A 22,949-nucleotide genomic window follows, 5' to 3' on the forward strand; every position below is an offset into this window, starting at 1 on the left:
CTCTGAAAATATTACACAATAAGCTTCTTTTTTTTCTCTTTTTTTTTTTTTTTATCACAAATGCTGCTAACAAGGGTGAATGCGATCAATGTCTTAACTAATTCAACTGGTTGGAAATGTGACCAGCATTGGTACCTGAAGTATGTGGAAAATGCAAAATACTGTACTGTAACAACAGTGGATTTTTAAAGTACATTGTACATTTTGTCCCACAGACCTTCAACTGTGAAAAACTGCTTTGAGTTTTAGAGGTTCCCTCACAGCAACCCATTCAGCTGATGTTCCAGGGTCTGCAAGTGCTGGTTACCCTGTTACCTACAGCTAAACGTTTTCTAACCACCTTCTGCTAATGTGTTCTTGGATTGGCTCAAGCCCTTACAAACAGGATGGGGATTGGCTGTCAGTAAAAATGTGTAAAGTGCTAAAAGTGGAGCCAGGCTGATGGATGCTAAACAAAATGTTAAAGATACAGACAAAATTACAGTATATAGCAGTGCTTTCAGTTAATTAAAATAGAAACATTAAATAAAAATCATATAAGAAGTAGAACAAGTGGTGAATCTTAATCTGAATTCTTTTTTGGATTCCTCTATTACAAGACCACAGTTTGAAACCAATCAATTTAAAAATACCTAACAGTATGAGCATTTTTTTAATGCCTTGGATTGCAGAACTAACGTCAGTTCCAGTCTTCACCACCTGGTGGCGCCATGTTCACATGGCACAGCTTTGGATTTCTTGATGCCCTTACCACCCATAGACTTATAACCGACAGGCTCAACGGCGGTTCTGTGGTTGACGGTTAGGACTGGAAGAGGAAGCAGAGCCTTAACCAGTTGTTACTAGTTGTTGTGATATAAGATGCAGAAGCAGCAGGAGGAGTCTAGTTGCATTACAATTGTAGCCCATGACCGTTGTTTAAGTCTGATTGTAACAGCAGCTAATAACATTGCAAGGCACCCAGCAGATGCAACAAACAAGGGTACCCAAAAAGTATTTGCTACATAAACAATCTTCCTCAAAGCCATTCTGAGTTCTGAGGTGCAACTGTTTTCTTTTATGTGCTCAATTTAACCAGTATTAACCACCTTCTAAAATATTTTTTTAATGGATCTAAATAAAAGATACAACTGTTAACAGATCAACTAAAATGCATTATAGCCAAGTCCCCATGTATTGCATTGTTTGGCATAATGTCCAAAGAGCCTGGTGGTGGTGGTGGTGTTTTTAGGTTCATTACATCATCGTTTTCTTCACAAGAAGTCACAAGTAGTCAAAAAGAAGACGTTCCTTGCTCCTTCAATGTAGACCTTGGGTTGGCTGGCAAACAGGAAGGTTTTTTTCTCAATGTCTCTGAGAAACAAAAGCAGAATAAAGCAATGTATGTCTAACACAAAGACATATTGGTATGTCTTTGTAAGACAACAACATATTGGTGAAAATTGAAAAGACCAGCTAAAAAACATGTGTAATTCCTGTTTTCTGCAGCTAAAACCTGAAGGAGTAGTGAGTCTTTCTCCAGTGCAAGGTGACTGGTGCTGTGTAAGTGCAGACTTTCTTGAACGTATCCCTCTCTGGCTTGCTTGCCCCCCCAGCTTTGTCCTGTTGTCACTCAGTCTAAGGAAGCTATAGGGGTGTGAAGGGGTCAGGGGTCAGGGGAAGAAGGAGGCACAGAAATCAACAAAAAAAACACAAACAAAAAAAAGACACATTTCACTGGTGTTATGTACCTAGCCTGAGGCGTGCCGAGTCCGACACACCTCCGCTCCCTTCTTGGTCAAGTTCTCTGTCTGTCTCAGTGCGATCTCTGTCTGTGTCAGTGTCAGAGGGCAACGTCCTTAGGCCAGCAGCAACGGCCATTTTGGGGAGCACGTGTGGTGGCGGTTGGTCAGCAGTGGCAGACACGGAATGGAGTCTGATGCTGTCAGAATCAGTTCTCGAAGGCTCCGCCTCCCCGGGACTATCGTACCCTTCCTCCTCCTCTTCTGGTGTGCTCTCTGTGTCAGACTCGCCTTCCTCCTCTAACGTCAGCTCAAACTGGAACTTGGTGTCCCCGACACCACCGACCCCTCCGGCTAACCCTATGGCTCCCCCGAACAGGCCGAGCTTGTCGTGGGCCTCGGGGGTGAGTCTCGGGCTGTGAGGGATCATGCTCTGGTACCACTCGCGGTTGTCCTCCAGCGTGTCCAGGATCTCCTGGGCGTCGGGGTGGACGAGGTCGGCCCACGTCTCCCACAGAGGGTGGACGATGTAGTCAATGAAGCCCACCTGATTGAGAAGAGGATTATTTTAGCTTGTGACAGCCACTGTTTGTGTTAGCAAGATTCATTATCATTCATTGACTAGTTGTTCCTCTCAAGGGGTGTCAAGAAAGAAAGAAAGGGGGACCAGGATTTAAAACCTTGGTCAATGAGGTTGATATAACGTATAGGTTAGAGTTGTGCAAGGCAAACCTGCTCGGCCAAACTGTGTCACAGTCAAAACCTTTTAGTTAAGTATGTGTGACAGCATGTGTCTATGCTTGTCTCTCATAATATTCATGTGTGTGTGTGTGTGTGTGTGTGTGTGTAGTATAGTATATTATTATATACTACTAGAATTATAATATAGTATGTCCTTTAGATATTGTACATGTATGTGGACATAAATAAAGCATTTCAAATGTGTATGTGTGTATTTCTGTACCTGGTTCTTCTCAATAGAGGCGTTTTGTTTGTCACACATGGGGCTGATCTCGATGCCTTTGTCCCTCTCCCTGTCCCCCATGGTGAAGAACTCCACCATGATCCTGTCGGTCCATTGGCGGTACAGCTCCAGCGGCTTGGTGGGGTTACTGAGGTCAGCACAGTGCACCATGTTCTGGAGAACCTACACATGCCAGAAATAAGGTTTTACTGAGCAATGAGTGGGGGGAAACGAAACTCCTAAAAAAAAGTTTTGTGGAAACGTTATTTCAGTCGATTCTTCCTCCCCTTTAATAATACCAATTGGTATTGTATTTTATATCGTTGGAAAGCCTGATTAGTCACCTTTACAACGAGGTACAACTTTTAAGGATCATGCATTCGTGGAATGAGTAACACAGCTAAACGTGTGGGTAGCGGCCCAAAAAGATTTGCGGTGACAGGCTTTCCAACGATATAAAATACAATACCAATTGGTATTATTAAAGGGGAGGAATAATCAACCAAAATAACGTTTCCGAACTTTCTTTGAGGAGTTTATTATATCATAATACTGTAATGTGGTTCTAAATTGCTCATTTGGTTGGTTTAGGGTCATTCTGCTAATTACCTGGATGCGATCAGAGTAGTTGTCCAGCAAAAGCACTCCCAGACTGGTCACCTTCTTGGTCTCCACCATGGTCTTTAGGTCTGCCAGCAGGTTCATGTGTTTGGACATATCAGTGGCCAAGACCTGCAAGCAAATACAGTACACCATAGAGTGGATAGATATATAGTACAATTTAATATCATGAATGTAGAATGTATACAACAGAGATGCAGCAATAAATATTCAATGCAATATAGGTAAACAAAAAGCATATTGTCACAATCTACTAGGTTAGACCTAACTAGGTTAGGTTATGGTAAGCTCAGTGGATGATTGGCTACCCAGGTACATGGGAAACATGGGAAAAAGGTACATGGCTTGCCTGTTGGCGGGCGTTATTTGAATGGTGTTCATTTTCTACCTGAGAGGGGAGAGTGGAGAGACTCATTGAGAAGGTGAAGTGAGGACACGCCATATGAGGAAACCGCGTTATGAACCCCTGAGGAATATTCGCCATGGAAACTGTCGGCAGTCGTGTCCGTTCTGTTTTGTTATGGTAGTTACAGTATATGTCAATACTGAACGGGATACCGTGGATACCGTGCCCAGTCAGTCAACGCTTGGGCTGTACCACAAACAAACCGACAACGCGACGGATCACGCAGGATGAAGGTAAGCCATTCCCCGCTACAACCTAACAACCGAACAAAAACAGATCATAGAGGGTGAGCTGCAGAAGGGAAAAAGGAGAGGGCACACAGGGAAGCTAGAAGTTGGCTAAGCTAGAAGTTGATAGAGCAGCCAACTACTAATAACAAACCGTTAGGAGTTGAGTTGGACAGTTGGGCCCGTCAGTTCACGCCTCCATTTGAAGGAAGGAAGGAAGGAAGGAACGTGGATGTTTTCTTTGAGATGTTCCAGAAAGTTGCCAAAGAGAGTGAGTGGCCAGAGGATAAACGGCCTCTCCTAGTCCAAAGCGTAGTGACAGGGAAAGCTCAGAGGGCAGTAGCTGCTCTACACTGTCGAGGAAGGCCTTGAATATGGTCCTCTCAGGAAAGCGGTGTTAGAGGCATATGGCAGTGTGCCTGAGGCCTATCGGTAGAGGTTTAGGGAGTTAAGATGGCAGGCTGGCGAGTCTTACCTAAACCTGGCGCAAACAAGAAATAGCTATCGATAGGTGGATTAACACCTTTGGGATACCGTCGCTTCGCTTTTGGTGAGAACGCTGCCCGACAACAGTGCAGGCGTGTTGATCTGGATAAGAGAGGGACGAACGGGCAATTTTCTATTTTTCTGACCAATCAACTACCACTGTCTGTTGCTTCGATTGCGTATGTTACTTCGTTTACATGAAGGGCTGTGAGAACGCAAATCAGAGAAATAATTTATGCAACAATGTTGCGAACTCATCCACTTGCTCCGGGTCTCGATTCGGACTTTCATGTGAGAACATGACCTGAGACTTGCTGATAACTTCCTATTCCCAGTTGTTTACTTCCTACGTCCCCCCAGAATCTCAATCAAGTTTAACAACGTTATGCTGTTACCAAATGAAGAGTACGTAGTGGATTCCATAGCTCTCTCACCATGTCGATGACCATCTTCCTGAGGGACTCTCTCTCTTTCTTGCTGAGGTTCTGGAAGATGTCACAGTTGTCCTCCTGCAGCAGCTTGAAGCCCACGGCCAGGTGATGGTTCTCCAGGACCGACGCGTCGTTGTACATCAGGGCCAGCTCTGAGTCTGGCAAATCAGAGGGGGAGGAATTTTATTAGTAGATTTGCTCACACACGCACGCACGCACGCACGCACGCACACGCACACACACACACACACATACACACATACACACATACACACATACACACACGCACACACACACACACACACACACACACACACTCACACACACACACATACACACACACAGAGAAAACATTTACAGACGTGAAGCATCTCCATCCATAAGCTGTCCTGATCTCCAGGGCTGTAGAAACGTCTAGAAACTTCTAGAAACTCACTTGTGTTGATGAGGAACTGGTTGGACACCCCGGGGTGATCCACATCGTGTATGGCGCTGGCAAACAGAGCCGCCAGGATCTCCAGGTCAGTAAACACGGCCTGGAGAGATACGGTAGGAGGGAAAGTCAATATGTATGTGTCTGTCTGTGTGTGTGTCTGTGTGTGTGTGTGTGTGTGTGTGTGTGTGTGTGTCTGTGTGTGTGTGTCTGTGTGTGTGTGTGTGTGTGTGTCTGTCTGTGTGTGTGTGTGTGTGTGTGTGTGTGTGTGTGTGTCTGTGTGTATGTGTGTCTGTGTGTATGTGTGTGTGTGTGTGTGTGTGTGTGTCTGTGTGTGTGTGTGTGTGTGTGTGTGTGTGTGTGTGTGTATGTGTGTCTGTGTGTATGTGTGTCTGTGTGTCTGTGTGTATGTGTGTGTGTGTGTGTGTGTGCGTGTGTGTGTGTGTGTGTGTGTGTCTGTGTGTCTGTGTCTGTGTGTGTGTGTGTGTGTGTGTGTGTGTGTGTGTCTGTGTGTGTGTGTCTGTGTGTATGTGTGTCTGTGTGTCTGTGTGTATGTGTGTGTGTGTGTGTGTGCGTGTGTGTGTGTGTGTGTGTGTCTGTGTGTCTGTGTCTGTGTGTGTGTGTGTGTGTGTGTGTGTGTGTGTGTGTATATATACACATATATTTAACCTTTAATTAGGCAGATTCATAAAAAAGTGTTAGGGTTAGTATAGTATATTGCATACTATTCAGAGTATTCAAATGTCTATTTTGCATGTATTTGCATAATGTACACTTAACAAGTGATTTATTCCTAAGTAGCCCATGAGTAGATGATTTAGGTCAATATCAACACAAACATCTAAATCCTAAGAAAGAACTTTACATACAATTATACAACAGTTAGTTCCGACCAAGTAATTTGATTGGACAAGAGGCATTCCATGACTTTTAACTATTATGTATCACTCCGCCGCACAGATGTTCTACTATATGACCGTTAATTAGACTACATGTTTGTGTTCAGGTTACTAGGCAACAGTCCATTTGAAGTTCAGTTGCGGAACTATTTTTATTTTATTTTTATGATTAAATAAACAAACAAATCATAATCTGTTGTCGCTTATTACTGTTAACTAATAAATCGCGCTGTAGAACTGTTGTATAAAAGCAAAATCACACTCGAGGTCGTGCTGTTATACTGAATATCAGCACGGCTGTGATTGCCGTGCTGATATTCAGTATAACACACTCCCTCTCGTGTGATATTGCTTAAACAACTTTGAACTGAGACCAAACTGACCTCCAGGGCGGGGGTGTAGAGGAGGACGTGAGTGGACTGCACCACGTCGGCAGCGTGGATGTTGTTGTGGTAGGCCACGTCGGCGTGGTAGTGGTCCTCCAGGGTCATCATGAAGGTGATGAAGGTGTCTGCAGGGATCTTGAAGGACTTCAGCAGCTCTCGCTCCTACAGACGGTAAACGAGAGGTAAAGGACATCATTCAAAGACATGATTTTGATCATTTGAGGCATTGTTTTCATCATGTCAACTAAGCATTCAATCAGATCATGAACCGTGTCTCTGTGTATAGTTTAAATGGTGAGAGGACTACGGTACTAAAGAGACCCCGAGGATGAAATACCTGAAAAATGGAGTACATCGCCACCGTCAACGGGCGGTTCCCGGAATATTCCGATATCTTGAAAATATCGATGCCCCATCGGTTTATGTCCTCCAATTCCTGACAAGAAAAAGAATCAGAATCAAATGATTAAAGAAGAGCACCTAACATACAACATAGATATATATACAACCCAGCAAGACTCCTCAATGTTCACAGTCTTTTAAATAAAATGTAAAACAAAAAGAAAAGAAAGAAAAAAAAGAAGGGTAGACTGGACCCCCACCGTGGCCAGGAGCCCCTCTTGACCGGACCGGACCCCGAAGCGAGGGATGCTGGAGGGTGCCACACTGGAACTGTGGGTGGGCTTCCTCACCCCGACGATCTGGGACATCGGACGCTTGTCTTTCTTGTCTTTCTCCTTGGTGGGAGGAGACATGATGTCCATGTCATGCTGCTTCTCTGCAATACAGACGGATACGCACCACTGTCAGAGAGGTCAGATAGGATGTCTATCGATATAGAGATGTCACACTACTAACTCATTACACTTTTACATCAAGTTATCCAGGCTCCATACTGTTCTAAGACTGTGTCAGGACGGTGGTAGACTAGACACAGGGTATATACAGGAATCTTGAGGTTAATTTGAAAGTGACAGTTGGATCTAAGTGACAGTTGACACTAGAACAGCCGTGTCTATGTTACCTAGACACCTACCCAGGAAGGTGCTGGAGATGAACTCTGACACCTGGTTTCCAGACCTGCTGGTCTCGGACAGCTGAGTCAGCTCTCGGTTCAGCATCCTCTTGAACTGGGTAGACAAACGTCACACAACTATAACACATATACAGTAATAATAATAATAATAATAATAATAATAATAATAATAATACATTTATTCCATAAGGCGCCTTTCAAGGCACTCAAGGTCGCCGTACAACAAATAAAAATTTAAAAAACAGTTACAAAATTCAAATACAATTAAAAATCAGAGGAGAAATATACAGTATATACATAGCTAGCAGCAGAGCAACACGGGAACAGTAAGTCAACGGACACACGCCTGCGTAAACAAGTGAGTTTTGAATGTGGAGATTGAATCAATGCTACAGATGCACATGAGTGTCTGGATACTTATTGTACTGTGACATTCCAGTAGTTCTCTGGAATTAATACAGTTGAGTACATATTCTTACGCATTCTTTTGAAAAGAGGAGACAACCAACAACAAACAGCATCACTTGGAACTGTTAAGTAAAGATGCATCCTCTTGATGATGACAATGCACAACAGGTAGCCTATACATGGCCTTGATAATAAAGTATTAAAGCTGCACACAAAGCAGTCGGAGTTTGTTTTTGTGCAAGGTGTCATTCAAAGATTAAGAAAGGCCATTCAATTGAAATGCATGTCCTTTCCTAGTTGAAGCATCAATATATTTATCCTACCCAAAATAGACTACTGGCTTGCGAGAAATATCTATGTAATATACAGAGGTTTCAGGGAGACATGAACAAGAACAATGTTAAAATTCACATAGGATAGTGTGTGTGTGTGTGTGTGTGTGTGTGTGTGTGTGTGTGTGTGTGTGTGTGTGTGTGTGTGTGTGTGTGTGTGTGTGTGTGTGTGTGTGTGTGTGTACCATGAGGCAATTCACCACAACACCAGGTTCCCCTGTGTGCGTCGGTGACAGCAGCTACAATAGGTACTACACGCATAGTTAACTCTCTCTCATTTGTGCAGATGTATTATATAATCATACACAAGGATAAGAGATTTCCCTCTGTGAAATTGAAAATTACAGATAAGTCTGCTCTCAGTCTCTGCACACCCACACACAAATACACAAGAACAATGACTGCAAAAAATAAATGTCCTGCACAAAAGCATAATTTCACTGAATTCCCCTCTTACAAGGATCTACAAATCACAAGTTTGTAAGCAACATAGACACATCATCTGCTCAGCATACGACTTGCAACCTGCATTCAACATTCATTCACACAGCAACACGTGCATGCATCCCATTCATCCTAGTTCAGCCCAGCCCATCATGTTACCTGAATGTACATCCACGAAATGCAATTGACTTCTGGCATTTCAGCCGCAAATTGAAGCACGGACGGAAAAAAAAAAGAGCAGATCTGTCAGTAGCTTAGCTGTGTAGTTTGCACTGTGCAGAGAGTGCCCACTGTGCTTGCTTGTCCTGCTTTCCTGGGGGTTCCTAAATTCGACTTAAGCAGCAGACAGTCCTCCACAAGGCTTGAGCTGGTTTAGCGAGGAGTAGCAACTTAGGGAGATCTTATTATTATTATTGGCACAACAGAAATGGTCAGACAATGAAAGAATGAGAATCCATGGAAGAAGCAAGGCTGTGCACAAGCTGGAAGAGTGTGGAACGCCAGGATACATGGTAAGCAAAAGCAACGTAATAATAATAAAAAATAATAAAAACAAATCATTATTAAAATTATTAAAATTATTAAAATTAATTATTAAAATTAAGCAAAAGCAACGTGTGTGCCGCTATCTCGCGCCCACCCTCCTCTCTCTGCCTGCTGCTATCAAGTGTAAACAGACGAGAGAGAACACGGCACTATTCCTGACTCCGCCCCTTTTGCCCCCCCCCCCTCTGTCCTCCAAAATGCCAGAGAAGAATCAGCCAATCAGCTACCTAATGCGATAGAGGCGGGGACAGAGGAACTAACCTGATTGGTTCATCGGTCGTAAGCGAAGCGGTGGGGGCTGCTTTAGTTTGTTGTCAAGGGGTTGGGGATGCACCATGTGCACCATGTTTGAAGATGATAGATAGTGAGGGAAGAGGAGGAGGCTGATTCTTTGAATGAATGGCTTGGACATTTTAATTCATAAAAGAAAGTACAACATGTACGAATGTGCGTGCAAGATAACTCATTGACGATGACTGTCTCTGCAGATACCAAGCTATACTCTATAATAAGGAGGAAAAATAACCTTATATAAAACAGGGAGCATATGAGAATTTTGCACAAAGCAGAAATACTATTATACCTTCCTCCCCACCAATTCTGGGATGTGTCATGAATGTGTGGTGATTGTGAGATAACTTTTTTGCACATATGTTTGTTTCCATATTTACCTTTGTCATTTCTTCTTGTGACAGTCATTGTAACATAATAATATGGAAATCAGACATCATTCTCCTCATACCTTCCCAAAGCAAGGACACCACAGGTATTCCCAAATAGACCACATAAAGACAGACAGCAATATGTGAAATTCGATCTATAATGATTCCGAGATCCATTCAAATGACCTTTACCTGAACAGGTGAACCAATGAAGCAGAAACATCCTCAGCCAACCCTCACATTGTGCATGCCTTTGCTCCAGGTGCCAGCATGGATAAGGCCTTCCCACAGACTAACTATTGACTGTTCCGTAGCAATGAGGGGTGTGTGTATCCAGGGAGAGCCTCTGTGTGGTGTATGTGTGTGTGCGTGTGTGTGTGTGTGTGCGCGCGTGCGTGTGTGTGTGCGTGTGTGTGTGTGTGTGTGTGTGTGTGGAGTGGGCTAATCACAGAATCACACTGGAGCTATGAACTACAGTTTAGGAGAAGGAGGAGGAGGGGAGAGAGGGATGAGGATGGATGGGGGGGATACTGTTTCATCCTCTACTCCTCCTCCCTCCTTCTCCCATTATGTTCTCTACCTGCAACCACCCATTCACATGTTTATGGAGGCCACCATCCTTTTCATTCATGGAATGTTCTCCAATGTCAGAGGATTGGACAGTTCGTTCATATTTCCAAATCACTGAAAGATTTATTGTATTAGAGGGGCTTCCGGATTTCCTTGAGATCAGAAAAAAACGCATTTGCAGATACCTGTAGACACTTGATTTCTTCCTTAGTGGTGCTATACTAATTTGGGATGCAACTAAGTGTATTGCATACATTACTGTATGTTTTATTGTATGTTATTGTATAACATTTTATTAGCTACAAAGGTGTTGTTACATATCCACATTGATTGATTGACAATGCTGTGTTTTAGTTTAATAGGGAAAGTTAATGTGATCAGTCTAAAATCTGACGCATACTCTTCAAATATAATTGTGAAACTACAGGAACATTGAACAACAAAATCCCTGCAGATTCCAAATAAGGCATAGTCATGATGGTAGTATACCTTAAGGCCAATGCCCACGGCGTGCGATTTTGTCGCACGACAACATTCGATTCTCAATTCACACCACCGAAGTATCGCATCGCACGCCGTGTGCATTGTCTCATTCAAAACAATGGAATCGAATTTGCGGTGCGACAAAATCGCACGCCGTGTGCATTGGGCTTTACAGTCACTGTATATACAGTATATATACAGTATAATCATATTATACTATATAATAAGAAAGACTAATAATATACTGTACTAATGTGTGTATTATCAGTTAATACAATTCCAAGGGTAGTAACTCATAAGAGTGCTCAGAGCTTAGTGGGTTGTACTGTACTGTACTCTACCTTGTTTGAGGCCATCTCGCTGACGGAGTGGCGCGTCTTCAGAGTCTCCAGTTGCTCCAGACACCAGTCCAGCTCGTCCAGAGTCTCCACAGCAAGCTGCTGGTACGGCTCCTCTGTCACAACCAAAAAACATCATGGCGTGAGCTTAGAATGATAAGGTTCTATCTCCGTTTAGGGTAGTTCAGAGATATTGAGCGTCAAAGTTTTTACATTCCATTATGTTTTGTGAGATGGAACCTTTGTATATTATTAATTACTAACTCAAAAATGTCAACATTTTAAAAATAACACCACACAGGCATTAATAAACACCTAATGGATCAGATTATGTAAATCTTTTGTCAATCAATTTTGACAAAAATGGAGATAGAACCTTATAATTCTAACGTCACGATGGGTTGAATTTTCAACATTCATTCAACATTCTAGAATCTTTCTCAATCTTTTTTGTCATCGTCTGTGTGGCTGGCTACATTTTGAATTTCATTCCAAATGCAATAACAATGTTAACAAGGTAAAAAGACGTAAAAAGACGTAAAAAGACGTAACCAGATGAACACTGGACCAACACTGACCTGCTAGGCTCGTCTTGCACATGGATGGTGGTGGGTTACTGCCAGGTCTCCTGTCGACACAGTGCATACCAGTCTTAATGTACATACTGTATACTGTAGTGAATGGATATTTACACATTTTTCATCAGGCTTTTGAGGATCATTATAATACATAATCACTATCATAATCATAATAATAATGATTCATGAATGTGGCTGGCCACATGTCGAAGTGTCCTTGGGCAAGACACTGAACCCCAAATTGCTCCCAAGGCCAGCGCCTTGCATGGCAGCTTGCCGCCATTGGTGTGTGAATGTGTGTGTGAATGGGTGAATGAGAGGCCGTTGTAAAGCGCTTTGGAGCAGCTTTGGAGCAGCAAAAGAGGCGCTATATAAGTGCAGTCCATTTACCATTTACCATGAATCAACCATCAACCATAATTATCATATAGTAGAGGGATTATGGTTAGATGTGTGTGTGTGTGTGTGGGGGGGGGGGGCATAATGATGTACTGTAAGGTTTAGAAAGAAACATCTTACTTGCTGGTTGCACGATCCTGCTGATGGGTTATAACTGCAAAGTTGCTCCTAACTGTCCTCAAACTGGAAAGGATCTATAAAAGCAACTATCATTAATATACAACAGCACACAATACAGCACATAATCTCTACCACATCATACTGAATATGAAGGGAAAATATGTTCAATTATTTATTATTGATGTCAATTTCATAAAATGTAAGATGCCTGAGATGTCTGAGTATAAAAAGATTATCACCCCCCCGGCCTTCCCCCCCCATACATAATACATGCCAAATACTCTGTGGCCATTAAAATCTAGAGTCAGCACATAAAAGCCACAGTATCTCAGTATGTCTCCAAGACCATGTGGGTTGCTTATCAGTCAGTGTCCGTTTTGAGGAATGTGGTATTTGATTCCTTGCTTGTTTTGTAAAGTGAGCGCAGCTGTGACGCACAACCCACGTATAGGCCAGCTACGACATGCCAACACATGCAAATTGTGTTCTGGTGGTACGACTGCCTTGTGTCACCTGTACCCAGTGACAGCCATGACTTCAAGCTAAATTATTATTATCTACTGTATACTATAGCAAGTATGGACACTATTAGTGTCACTATTTAAATTACTATTCAATTAAATAAGTTCCTTATCGAGTCTATGGCGTGCGTCACTGCGGTGGACTAAGATGTATTAGAATTAAAATAACTTTATTGTCCACTCTGAGATGAAAAAGTACTTTTGGTTTCACCTAACACGTGGAGGCATATCACTAGAATTACTGATATAGAGAGCACGTTTCAAATGATGTGAAGTCTTGAACACTAGGCTTGATAAACCATAGTATTGTGTTGTGTTGAGTAATGTTTTTTTGTGTTACTTTTCATACTAACCTGTGCAAACGGTGTTACTATCATGTCTTCTCCATGTCTACAGTTGGGGAAAAAAGCAAATTTGGAAAAAATGACTCAGAATTAGGCTGAATAAATAGGTTCTAACATTGATTCTTCGAAGAAAAGGAATCTAGACAGTTGTACGTCGATTAAACAAAATTGCATCCACTGCATGAGTGAATCCTGCAGGTTTAGAGTTGACCAGTGACTGTGAATAACCTGTTCATTAACAGCGAAGCCAATGAAGTCCAAAACATAGCAAAATACAATGAACCAGGGCAGATTCAGGTAAAACAAAAGCCATGCATTGTATGTTGTGTGGGTGACTGTGGGTAACAGTGAGATAAGGGGAAATAAAAGTGTAACTAGTAAAAGCACAAGGACAAGGTGAGTTATGCTTGGACGTGCCTCTCTTCAAGCCTCACATGCAAAACTGAAATGGCAGACTTGGAGTCAAAGGAAAAAAAAACAGGGGTCAATTTTAGTCACTATTAACATGGGGGGTGAGGGGGTGAGTTCTCTAAAACCTGTGACAGAGATGTGGGACAGGCGGCCTTTTGGGGGACAAAGTCAGTGTTTTTTGTCGTCAAGCTCACCGAGACAACCAGTTGACTTCCCAGTGCTTCAAGCTTTCTTCCCTTTAAAAACAGAGGCAAGAGTTGGTCACCTGCAACCCGTTCATCACAAACTAAGGTGGTTAACACTAGAACAGCCATGGGTGGGGGTCATTTGACCCTGTGAGTAAAAAAAAAAGTGTTATATCTTTGCACTCGATCAAATTTCAGGACCCTCCTTTCATGACTTTTCCTAGATGTGTGCGTTCTACCACCCAGTATCCTTACATTTTCCTAATCATATCAGGATAAGCTAATATAAAGCTATTTTGTAAGTTTTTCTGTGTAGGAAGCAGGCTAATTTACAAGCGGCCAACTAGCGGTCATTGTGTGTAAGTAGCAGCTTGAGCATTGTAAAGAGGCTCTGATAGTAGGTAAAAAAAAGGCACGGCTGTTCTAGTGTTAAACAGGGATGGGCTGGCTCTGACGTTGGGTAGAAAAACAAACTGGCAGGAAAAAAATACAAGAAAGTGGCCCGCATTTTTCTGACTTTGCGTAATCCCTACCAAAGCGGACTTGACATGCAAGCGTGCTGGGGTGGGAAGAACAGCTGGTTGCAGTAATAAGGGCTTTTCCAAATTGGGAGGATGGCGGATTTTCCAAACCAGCACAGTAATATGGTTTAATATAGCATCTGCGCTAATAAAACAGTGTGCCTGGGAAAAAAAACACAATAATGTGCTTAGGACACAAACCACTAAGCTAGTCTTTGTTACAGGATCAGTATCAGGCCTCACAGTCACTGTACAGCACAGTATGTGGCTGATGGTATAGCTGTTACAAGCTGGAGAATCCCACAAATTGATACACAATGCTTTGTAATTACAGTAAGTATAAACGCACTTACTGTAACGCCAAAGCAAATTCGTTATGTGTATGCATAATGGCAATAAATGTTATCTGAATCTGAATCTGAATACAATTGGATTCCAAGGCAAAACATAAGAAAACAAACATACTGTATGTTCTTAAATGAATACATCTATCATATCTTTAGCCTAGCCTTGGACTTTCCTAAATGTCTCAGTTTGGCAGCAGAGACCTTGCAGCGTAAAGGCGTGCTGGGAGACCAGATCTCTGATTTGGCGCTTAGGATACAAAGGGAAAGGGGGGATGGTTGAGGGGCTCACCCGGGCTATATTTCTGGCTTCTGGAGGGGTGTCCAGAAATATAGCCCGGGTGAGCCCCTCAACCAGGTCTCGGGGTGGTAAAAGGGTAGCCCCTCAGCCCCGAGCCTGGTGGAGTGGAGAGGAAACAACGACCCATACGCCGAAAGGGGGGAAACCAGTGGACACACTCACAGATCACTGGCGGTGGAGGAGTTCCTGTACGGGGCTTTGGGTGAGAGGTCAAAGTCGGAGTCGGAGCGGTAGAGGAAGGACTCCCGGCGCTGGCTGTGGACGGGCCTGGGGCTGGCCTGGGAGTCCAGGGGGCTCCGCCCGTTCTCGACATCAAAACTGGAGGGAGAGAGAGATGGAGGGAGATGGAGAGAGAGATGGAGAGAGAGACGGAGAGAGAGATGGAGAGAGAGAGAGATGGAGGGAGAGAGAGATGGAGAGAGAGATGGAGGGAGAGAGAGATGGAGAGAAGATGGAGGGAGAGAGAGATGGAGAGAGAGAGATGGAGAGAGAAATGGAGAGAGAGAGATGGAGAGAGGGATGGAGAGAGAGAGATGGAGAGAGGGTGATTAGATGTTGTTGAGGTATGCAATGTCTGTTTGCATAGACAGAGAGAGTGAGAGAACCTCAGAGGCATTTACCAGTCTTAATGATGCAAGCTGAACTTGGCGAACGGAACTTGGAATAAGATTATTGAGAATTATCAAAACAAGCATGGATTTTCCTTTATTGGCGTTCATGGAATAGCCTACCCCCCCCCCCCCCCTGATCAGTCGAACTATTTAAATATAGTTTAAATCTATATATTCATGTATTGAAATCATATGGCACAACAATACCACCATTGGAATTACATTGGCAATTGTCATTTTGGGCAGAACCACTATGTCAAAATGACAACGATACCACGAGTGGCCACTAGGTTTTGCGGGGTGCCCTGCCAGATTGGCCGACGATCCCTGGGATACACTGTGTTATGTAATCGATGCAGAAGCTCCCCTCCATTCCTGCGAGTCACGAGTCTGAGAGAAAACTATTTATAGCAGGGGAGAGGTAGTGTGTGGGGGGGGGCTCTACACTGGCAAGAATAAGGTGGCATTGTGAAGGGAAGTGTGCGTGCCTCTGTGTGTTTGTGATCGTGTTTGTGTATAGTGTTCTAAAAATACCTGTGCTAGAGTCCCCCCTCTCTCTCTAACGCTCTCTCCTCTCTCTCTAACGCTCTCTCTCCTCTCTCTCTAATGCTCTCTCCTCTCCTCCCTCTCCTCTCTCTCTAACGCTCTCTCTCTCCTCTCTCCTCTCCTCCCTCTCCTCTCTCCTCTCTCTCTAACGCTCTCTCTCTCTCCTCTCCTCCCTCTCCTCTCTCTCTCCTCTCTCCTCTCTCCTCTCCTCCCTCTCCTCTCTCTCCTCTCCTCCCTCTCCTCTCTCCTCTCTCTCTAACGCTCTCTCTCTCCTCTCCTCCCTCCTCCCTCTCCTCTCTCCTCTCTCTCTCTAATGCTCTCTCTCCTCTCCTCTCCTCCCTCTCCTCTCTCCTCTCTCTCTCTCCTCTCTCTTTCCTCTCCTCCCTCTCCTCTCTCCTCTCTCTCTAACGCTCTCTCTCTCCTCTCCTCCCTCTCCTCTCTCCTCTCTCTCTAATGCTCTCTCTCCTCTCTCCTTTCTCTCTAACGCTCTCTTCCTCTCATCCCTAATGGTGCTTCTCCTCTGTTCCTACACACTCTGGCTGTATGTCTTTTTCTGTCTCTCCGCAGATAAAAATAGACTCCCCCCAAGCGGGGAGAATCTAAAAATAACATTTCAGACGGGGCCTTCCACCTCGCTGCATTGCCGAGAACAGCTTCTTCCCTCCATTCATGAATATTTACGGGACATTCTATTTGAAGCACATCACACCAGGCTATATTTAGTCCATCAATATATCTGCCCACATCTTTCCCTCGGCGGCTCTCTGTTCAAAGTGCAAGGGGCCTTTTTACTTTTTCATCAGGTTGTTGGACTTGGTTTACCTTTCACTGGAGGTACTACTGTATAAGGCCTACTGCAGTTGTTCATTCTCACACGGGAACACTGTGCTGCTGAGCTCAATACAAGTGTCTCACTTTTACACTTCTGAAATGATCTGCCTTTTCAGGAGGAAATGATGTCTCAGAGGTGTTTTAAAAAGAAAGTATTATCATTACAGTATTATATAATCTTGTTCAGAAACCACCAATTAACAATTATTATTATTAGCATGAGTGAAATTACACTCAATACATTGTAAATAATAATAATAATAATAATAATAATAACTTTTATTTGTATAGCACTTTTCCTGCAAACGTTGCACCAAGCTCCCATAACACCACTGTGTTACACACACACACACACACACACACACACACACACACACAAACACACACACACAAACACACACACACACACACACACACACACAGACACAGGAATATACCAGTTACACTCTCAGACACAAACAAAATCAAGTGTGAGCAGAAATTAAAACAACGGAAAGGGAAAAAAAGGTCCAAAATAATGCTGGGGAGTGGGGACTATAGGGTTAAACACTATAATATAGGGCTTAGTGAGTGATCTGTGTTGTAGGTGCTGAGAAAATATACACGTATATACTGTATATCTTTTTTTCTAGTGATATAGTCCCTCTACTGGGCCTTGATGAAATTACAAGTCTTGAGCTGAACAGATAAAGACATTAAAATACACATCAGTGCTCAACATATTTCACTTATCCAGTGCTATGCAGTCTGTGTCAGGCCAATCTGTCTGGACCAAGTCATTATTATCCATTCTCTTGATCTTGTTTTATCGCGTGGTACAACTTTGCTGATCTGATTGAAATGCGTAGCTCTCTCAGCTTCAAGACCCAGTTTATCACCACCCATTCCATTAATCCTGAGACCTCCCATACACTCTGTGATAACCTTCCACCAGTGGCGGACTCAGGCTGTTTGAAGGACGGGGGGGGCGAAAAGAAAAAAAGGGCACCCGCACAACATGGGACCCCATCAGTGCACATGGTCAAGTTTAGACCATTGGAAGGGCAGCCAATAAGGCACATCCTCTAGTCTTGCCACTCAAAAGGGCACTTTAGTGCAACGTTTTTCAACTGTAGGGGCACATGGTCAAGTTTAGACCATTGGAGGGGCACCAATAGGGCACATCCTCTCATTTTCGCCACTCAAAAGGGCACTTAAGCGAGACGTTTTTCAACCGTGGGGGCACCAGGAGGGGCGGTCGCCCCCCCTGCCCACCCCCCCGAGTCTGCCAGTGCCTTCCACCGTACTTCCAATTGCATTCTGAGTCTCCAGACCTGAACACAACTCAATTGCTGACAGAGGATTTTAACCTTAAGGAGTACTCTCTTGGTTGCTCCCCGTAATAGAGAAAAGTCTAGCCAAAAGAAACTTGCTCCTTGGTACAACCAAAACACACACAAACCCTTAAACAGGCTTTGAGAAAGCTTGAGTGGAAATGGCATTCCACCAAACTGGAGGTTTTCCCACTTAGCCTGGAAAGACTTGTCTTGTCAATTGCAATCAGGCACTGACTACTCATCAAGGCCTTCTTATTTCTCTCAAATATCATAGAAGACAGTAAGAACAACCCCAAGTTCTTATTTTATACTGCTGCCAAATTGACCAAAAGCCAATCTGCCTTATGTAAACATGCACCCACCCCCTTTACTTGTGATACATTCATGACATAGTACTCATGACATACAGTAGGCCTACTTCATGGAAAATATTTAAACCATCAGAGACCAAATTACAATAGGCACATCTGGATTAGATGAAACGCTCATAAGTAATGGGACATTGAGGCATTTTTTCTACTGTTGTTGGCTCTATATTTCAAAAGTTAAGATTTGAAATCAAACAATTACTATGAAGTTAAAGTAGAGATTCTCAGCTTCTATTTCATGATATTTGCATACATAATGGTTTCACCAATTAGAAATAACACTTTTATACATAGTCTCCCTATTCAGGGCACCAAAAGTAATATACAATAAGCTTGCCCTAAGCGGGTATCAAACTCACAACCTTCCGCTTACACCAGCTTAGGGCAAGCTACTGTACCCTGCCGGGCGCTACATTGGTGTTAGAAGTGGGATGGTGCCCATGAGGCCATTGGAGTTCAATATCCACTTAGGGCAAGCTACCTGCAGCTCTGCAAGCTACCCCACCGTTCACTACAATACTTGGTCATGATGGGTTAATTTGTCCCAGACAGGTATGTCATGATATGGGTTAGTTTGTCCTAGACAGGTATGCCCATATGAAATTAGTTTCATATTGTGATCGTGTGTCTAAGTATTCTTTATGAAGCATAATGGAAAAGTGTATTTTAGCTATTTACTACCCCTGGGGAGCAGCAATGTGGCACACATGGGGTTCAGTGTCTTGCCTCCTGCGCCTCCTGCTGTGGCGCAGGAGGTAGAGTCACCACCTAATGATCACAAGGTTGGCAGATCGGCGGTTCGAGCCCCGGCTGGCCACATGTCGAAGTGTCCTTGGGCAAGACACTGAACCCCAAAATTGCTCCCAGTGAGCGGGCCAGCGCCTTGCATGGCAGCTTGCCGCCACTGGTGTGTGAATGTGTGTGTGAATGGGTGAATGAGAGGCCGTTGTAAAGCGCTTTGGAGCAGCAAAAAAAGCGCTATATAAGTGCAGTCCATTTACCATTTACCATTTACAATGGCGTATTGGGTCACAGTTTGCTGAATTCACTGACGGACTATTTGGAAGTTTACCATTCAAAAACATATTCTTTTCTCACTTTTGAGCATCAGAATCACTTTTATTACACCCCAATGCACTAGTACACAAGAGTAACATTATTTGGCTTTGGTTCCTCAACATTAACATCGCAGCATCAATATACAATAATAAAGTAAAGTAATAATAAGTAATTATAAAGTAACAAAGTCATAAAGTGACAGTAGCACCAATCGTAATGCAGTGGTTCCATCAGTGCAAAATCGCTGTGCAAAGTACAATACAATACGATCCAAGCAGTCATATAATATATGTATTATTGTAGCGTGCGTTGGTTTGGGGGTAACAGTCTTTTGTTTTTTTACCAGTGTATTTCTCTAGGAGCCTGATTGCTTGGGGGAAATAGCTGTTTGTTATCCTCTGGGTTTTAGCCCCGATGGCAGCTCCAACAGTTTCTGATTGGGGTGGCTGGGGTGGCCCCTAATAACCCTGAGGAACTTTTTGACACACCGGTCCTTGTAGGTGTCCTGGATGGAGGGAAACTCACATCCACTGATCCCCTCAGCTGTCCGCACTACCCGTTGCAGCGTTTTGCGATTTTGGGCAGTGCAGTTCCCATACCGGGCAGTGATGCATCCAGTCAGGATGCTCTCGGTTGTGCCTCTGAAGAAAGTCCCTAGGATCTTAGGCCCTAAGCCCAACTTCAGCAGCCTAAGGTGAAAGAGGCGACGTTGTGCTTTTATTTCATGACTTGGTTGGTATGCTCGTCCCAGGTGAGGTCGTTGGTGATGTGGACCAACCAAGAACTTGATGATGTTGACCCTCTCCACAGCAGACCTGTGAAAGGGGCTTATGTACGTATACAAGGAAACACAACATAATGTTATCAAACCACACATGTTGTCTAGTGCTGGCGAGCTAAAAAAACAGCAACTAGCTCATGATACATACCGTTACATTATTCCTCACCATTTCGTCCAAGGGGAATAGGGAGAAATGAAGAAATGTCATTGAAACAAACAACTTTAAATGTAATAGACAATAGTTCACCTCCTTTGGGTCCCTCATTTTCACCACTCATCTAGATCTACCCGCGGGGACGCGCAAAACATGAAGTGGAATGTGAATGTGTGTGTAGGGGCAGGGAAGTATTGTCACTGTCATCAGTGGTAGTGGGTGTGTCTGTCTGGAGGTGTGGGTGTGTCACCGGGGCAGAATGGTAGCCTAATGCATATCACCTGTGTGCCTATTTGGGATTGAAGCAGATTGTTTGTTCGCACAGAGAGAGAGGGTGAGTTGAGGGTGCCAATATTTCTGTTGACCGCGCTACGCTAACGCTATGTACCATCTAGTCCATGCAATAGCCTACCATCTATGCAGAGCAATGTTTTTATCGTAGTTAAATAAACACCCTTAAACATACAGCTACGGACTCATGGTCATTCCTTGGACTCAAGAGTCGGACAGATCTCCCTGCACTAGCCCTTTCAGCGGCTTAGGTGTTGTTTAATAGTCGCATTACAGTGTGACACACCTTCACAATGACGACGATACACAAATGCAGGGCTGCGGCCAGCCTAATGATCGTAATAATAAAAATCATAATGATGAATATAGATTTAAGATGAATCACCACCACAATAGGAACCATTAGACCACCATTAGTGCTAGCACCAGTAGTGCCAGAATCCTTCTCTGCTAGCACCGATCACGATCTTCTCTCTTATCATCTATTCTCAATACAATAAGGTTTGCAATTCTCAAATTCGGCTCAACACATCAACAAACACTTACAATAATATTATTATTAACATAGCTAAACACACATTTACTAGACATTCACTCGTAGGCACATTATTACTGATTACAAGCTAACATGTTTAGCATCTAGCTTCTTGCTTGCTACAGCATGACTAACTAGACGGTTGGCTAGCAAGGTATTTCTTAACATTTAGGAAAATATGGTACATCTTTTTGCAAATACATACTTTTGCTGGTAATTGTTTTATAGAGTTCTGAATTGCGCAGAGACATTTTGATACTTTCCCAGATAAACATCTCTTTTTCTCTTCACTACTACTCCATGTGGCGGGCTAGGTAGCTGTCAATCAAGGCATAATGACGTCCGTGTGGGTGTGGTTGGCGTTGAAAGTGACCAATCATAAGAGGGCAAGGGCATATTGTCAAAAGTCATTTTATCCACGCAAGCAGAAATGAACTCCGAGCGTAAAAAACTTGCACGCGCAAAACGTAACTGTGCGCATATTAGGCTACATTGTACCTATTCTTGTTTTCCTTTACTTTGCATGAAAAGAGCAATTTCTTACTAACTGCTTTCTTGATAACTGTATGCTTCTTCAGGCAACTGTGTTGTCAGATTTCCCACTAGTTCCCTTACTGATTCCCTGATTCCGATTTTTTCATTAACGTGTGTTTTGTCGTTTGATTGGTATGGATGGTAGCTTGAGCTAAATCGACGTACATCATACAAGTGCATAAAAGGGCCGTAAGCAACCGCATAGTTGCTTGCCTTGCCTTTTGTAAAGAGGCATAGAATCCTTTGCAAGCTCTCGTGGGCCACATAAAATGAGCTGCCGGGCCGCATTCGGCCCGCGGGCCGCGAGTTTGACACATCGTGACGTTAGAATTATAAGGTTCTATCTTCATTTTTGACAAAATTTAGTTTTTTACATAATCTGATCCATTAGGTGTTTATTAATGCCTGTGTGGTGTTATTTTTCAAATGTTTACATTTTTTTGTTAGTAATTCATAAAATACAAAGGTTCCATCTCACAAAACATAATGTAATGTAAAAACTTTGACGCTTAATATCTCTGAACTGCCCTAAACGGAGATAGAACCTTATAATTCTAACCTCACGACATGTGCTTTACAGCATCAGAAGGATACGTCCATTCCTCACCAGAGAAGCAGCGCAAATCTTGACCCAGTCACTGGTCATCTCCCACCTTGACTAGTACTGTCACTTCCTATCTTCTGTCGGAGACTGAAGACCCATCTCTCTTTCCAGAATGTATTTGACTATGTCACTGCTGAACAGGGATAAACAGCTGGAGAAGTGTTGAAACACCTCCCAGTGCAAATTGACAGCAGTTAGGCTT

The 22,949-nt window shown here is 43.3% G+C and overlaps 1 protein-coding gene across 1 annotated transcript in view; it reads right to left on the reverse strand.

Annotated features, from left to right (window-relative positions):
* Window positions 1-1,253: 1,253 nt before the first annotated feature.
* pde4ca (phosphodiesterase 4C, cAMP-specific a) overlaps window positions 1,254-22,949 on the reverse strand; it is a gene marked incomplete at both ends in the record, with an annotated part of 45,838 nt that continues 24,142 nt past the window's right edge. Inside the window, 16 exons of the mRNA XM_080543180.1 lie at window positions 1,254-1,353; window positions 1,736-2,268; window positions 2,686-2,868; window positions 3,295-3,417; window positions 4,860-5,014; window positions 5,293-5,392; window positions 6,572-6,736; window positions 6,912-7,010; window positions 7,177-7,352; window positions 7,611-7,704; window positions 11,397-11,509; window positions 11,957-12,021; window positions 12,491-12,564; window positions 13,365-13,401; window positions 13,961-14,002; window positions 15,280-15,435. Coding sequence (XP_080399306.1) covers window positions 1,254-1,353; window positions 1,736-2,268; window positions 2,686-2,868; window positions 3,295-3,417; window positions 4,860-5,014; window positions 5,293-5,392; window positions 6,572-6,736; window positions 6,912-7,010; window positions 7,177-7,352; window positions 7,611-7,704; window positions 11,397-11,509; window positions 11,957-12,021; window positions 12,491-12,564; window positions 13,365-13,401; window positions 13,961-14,002; window positions 15,280-15,435 — 2,215 coding nt within the window. The remainder of the gene's footprint in view (window positions 1,354-1,735; window positions 2,269-2,685; window positions 2,869-3,294; window positions 3,418-4,859; window positions 5,015-5,292; window positions 5,393-6,571; window positions 6,737-6,911; window positions 7,011-7,176; window positions 7,353-7,610; window positions 7,705-11,396; window positions 11,510-11,956; window positions 12,022-12,490; window positions 12,565-13,364; window positions 13,402-13,960; window positions 14,003-15,279; window positions 15,436-22,949) is intronic.

The sequence above is a fragment of the Nansenia antarctica genome (genome assembly GCF_963989245.1).
Source record: "Nansenia antarctica genome assembly, chromosome: 12".
NCBI lineage: Eukaryota > Metazoa > Chordata > Actinopteri > Argentiniformes > Microstomatidae > Nansenia > Nansenia antarctica.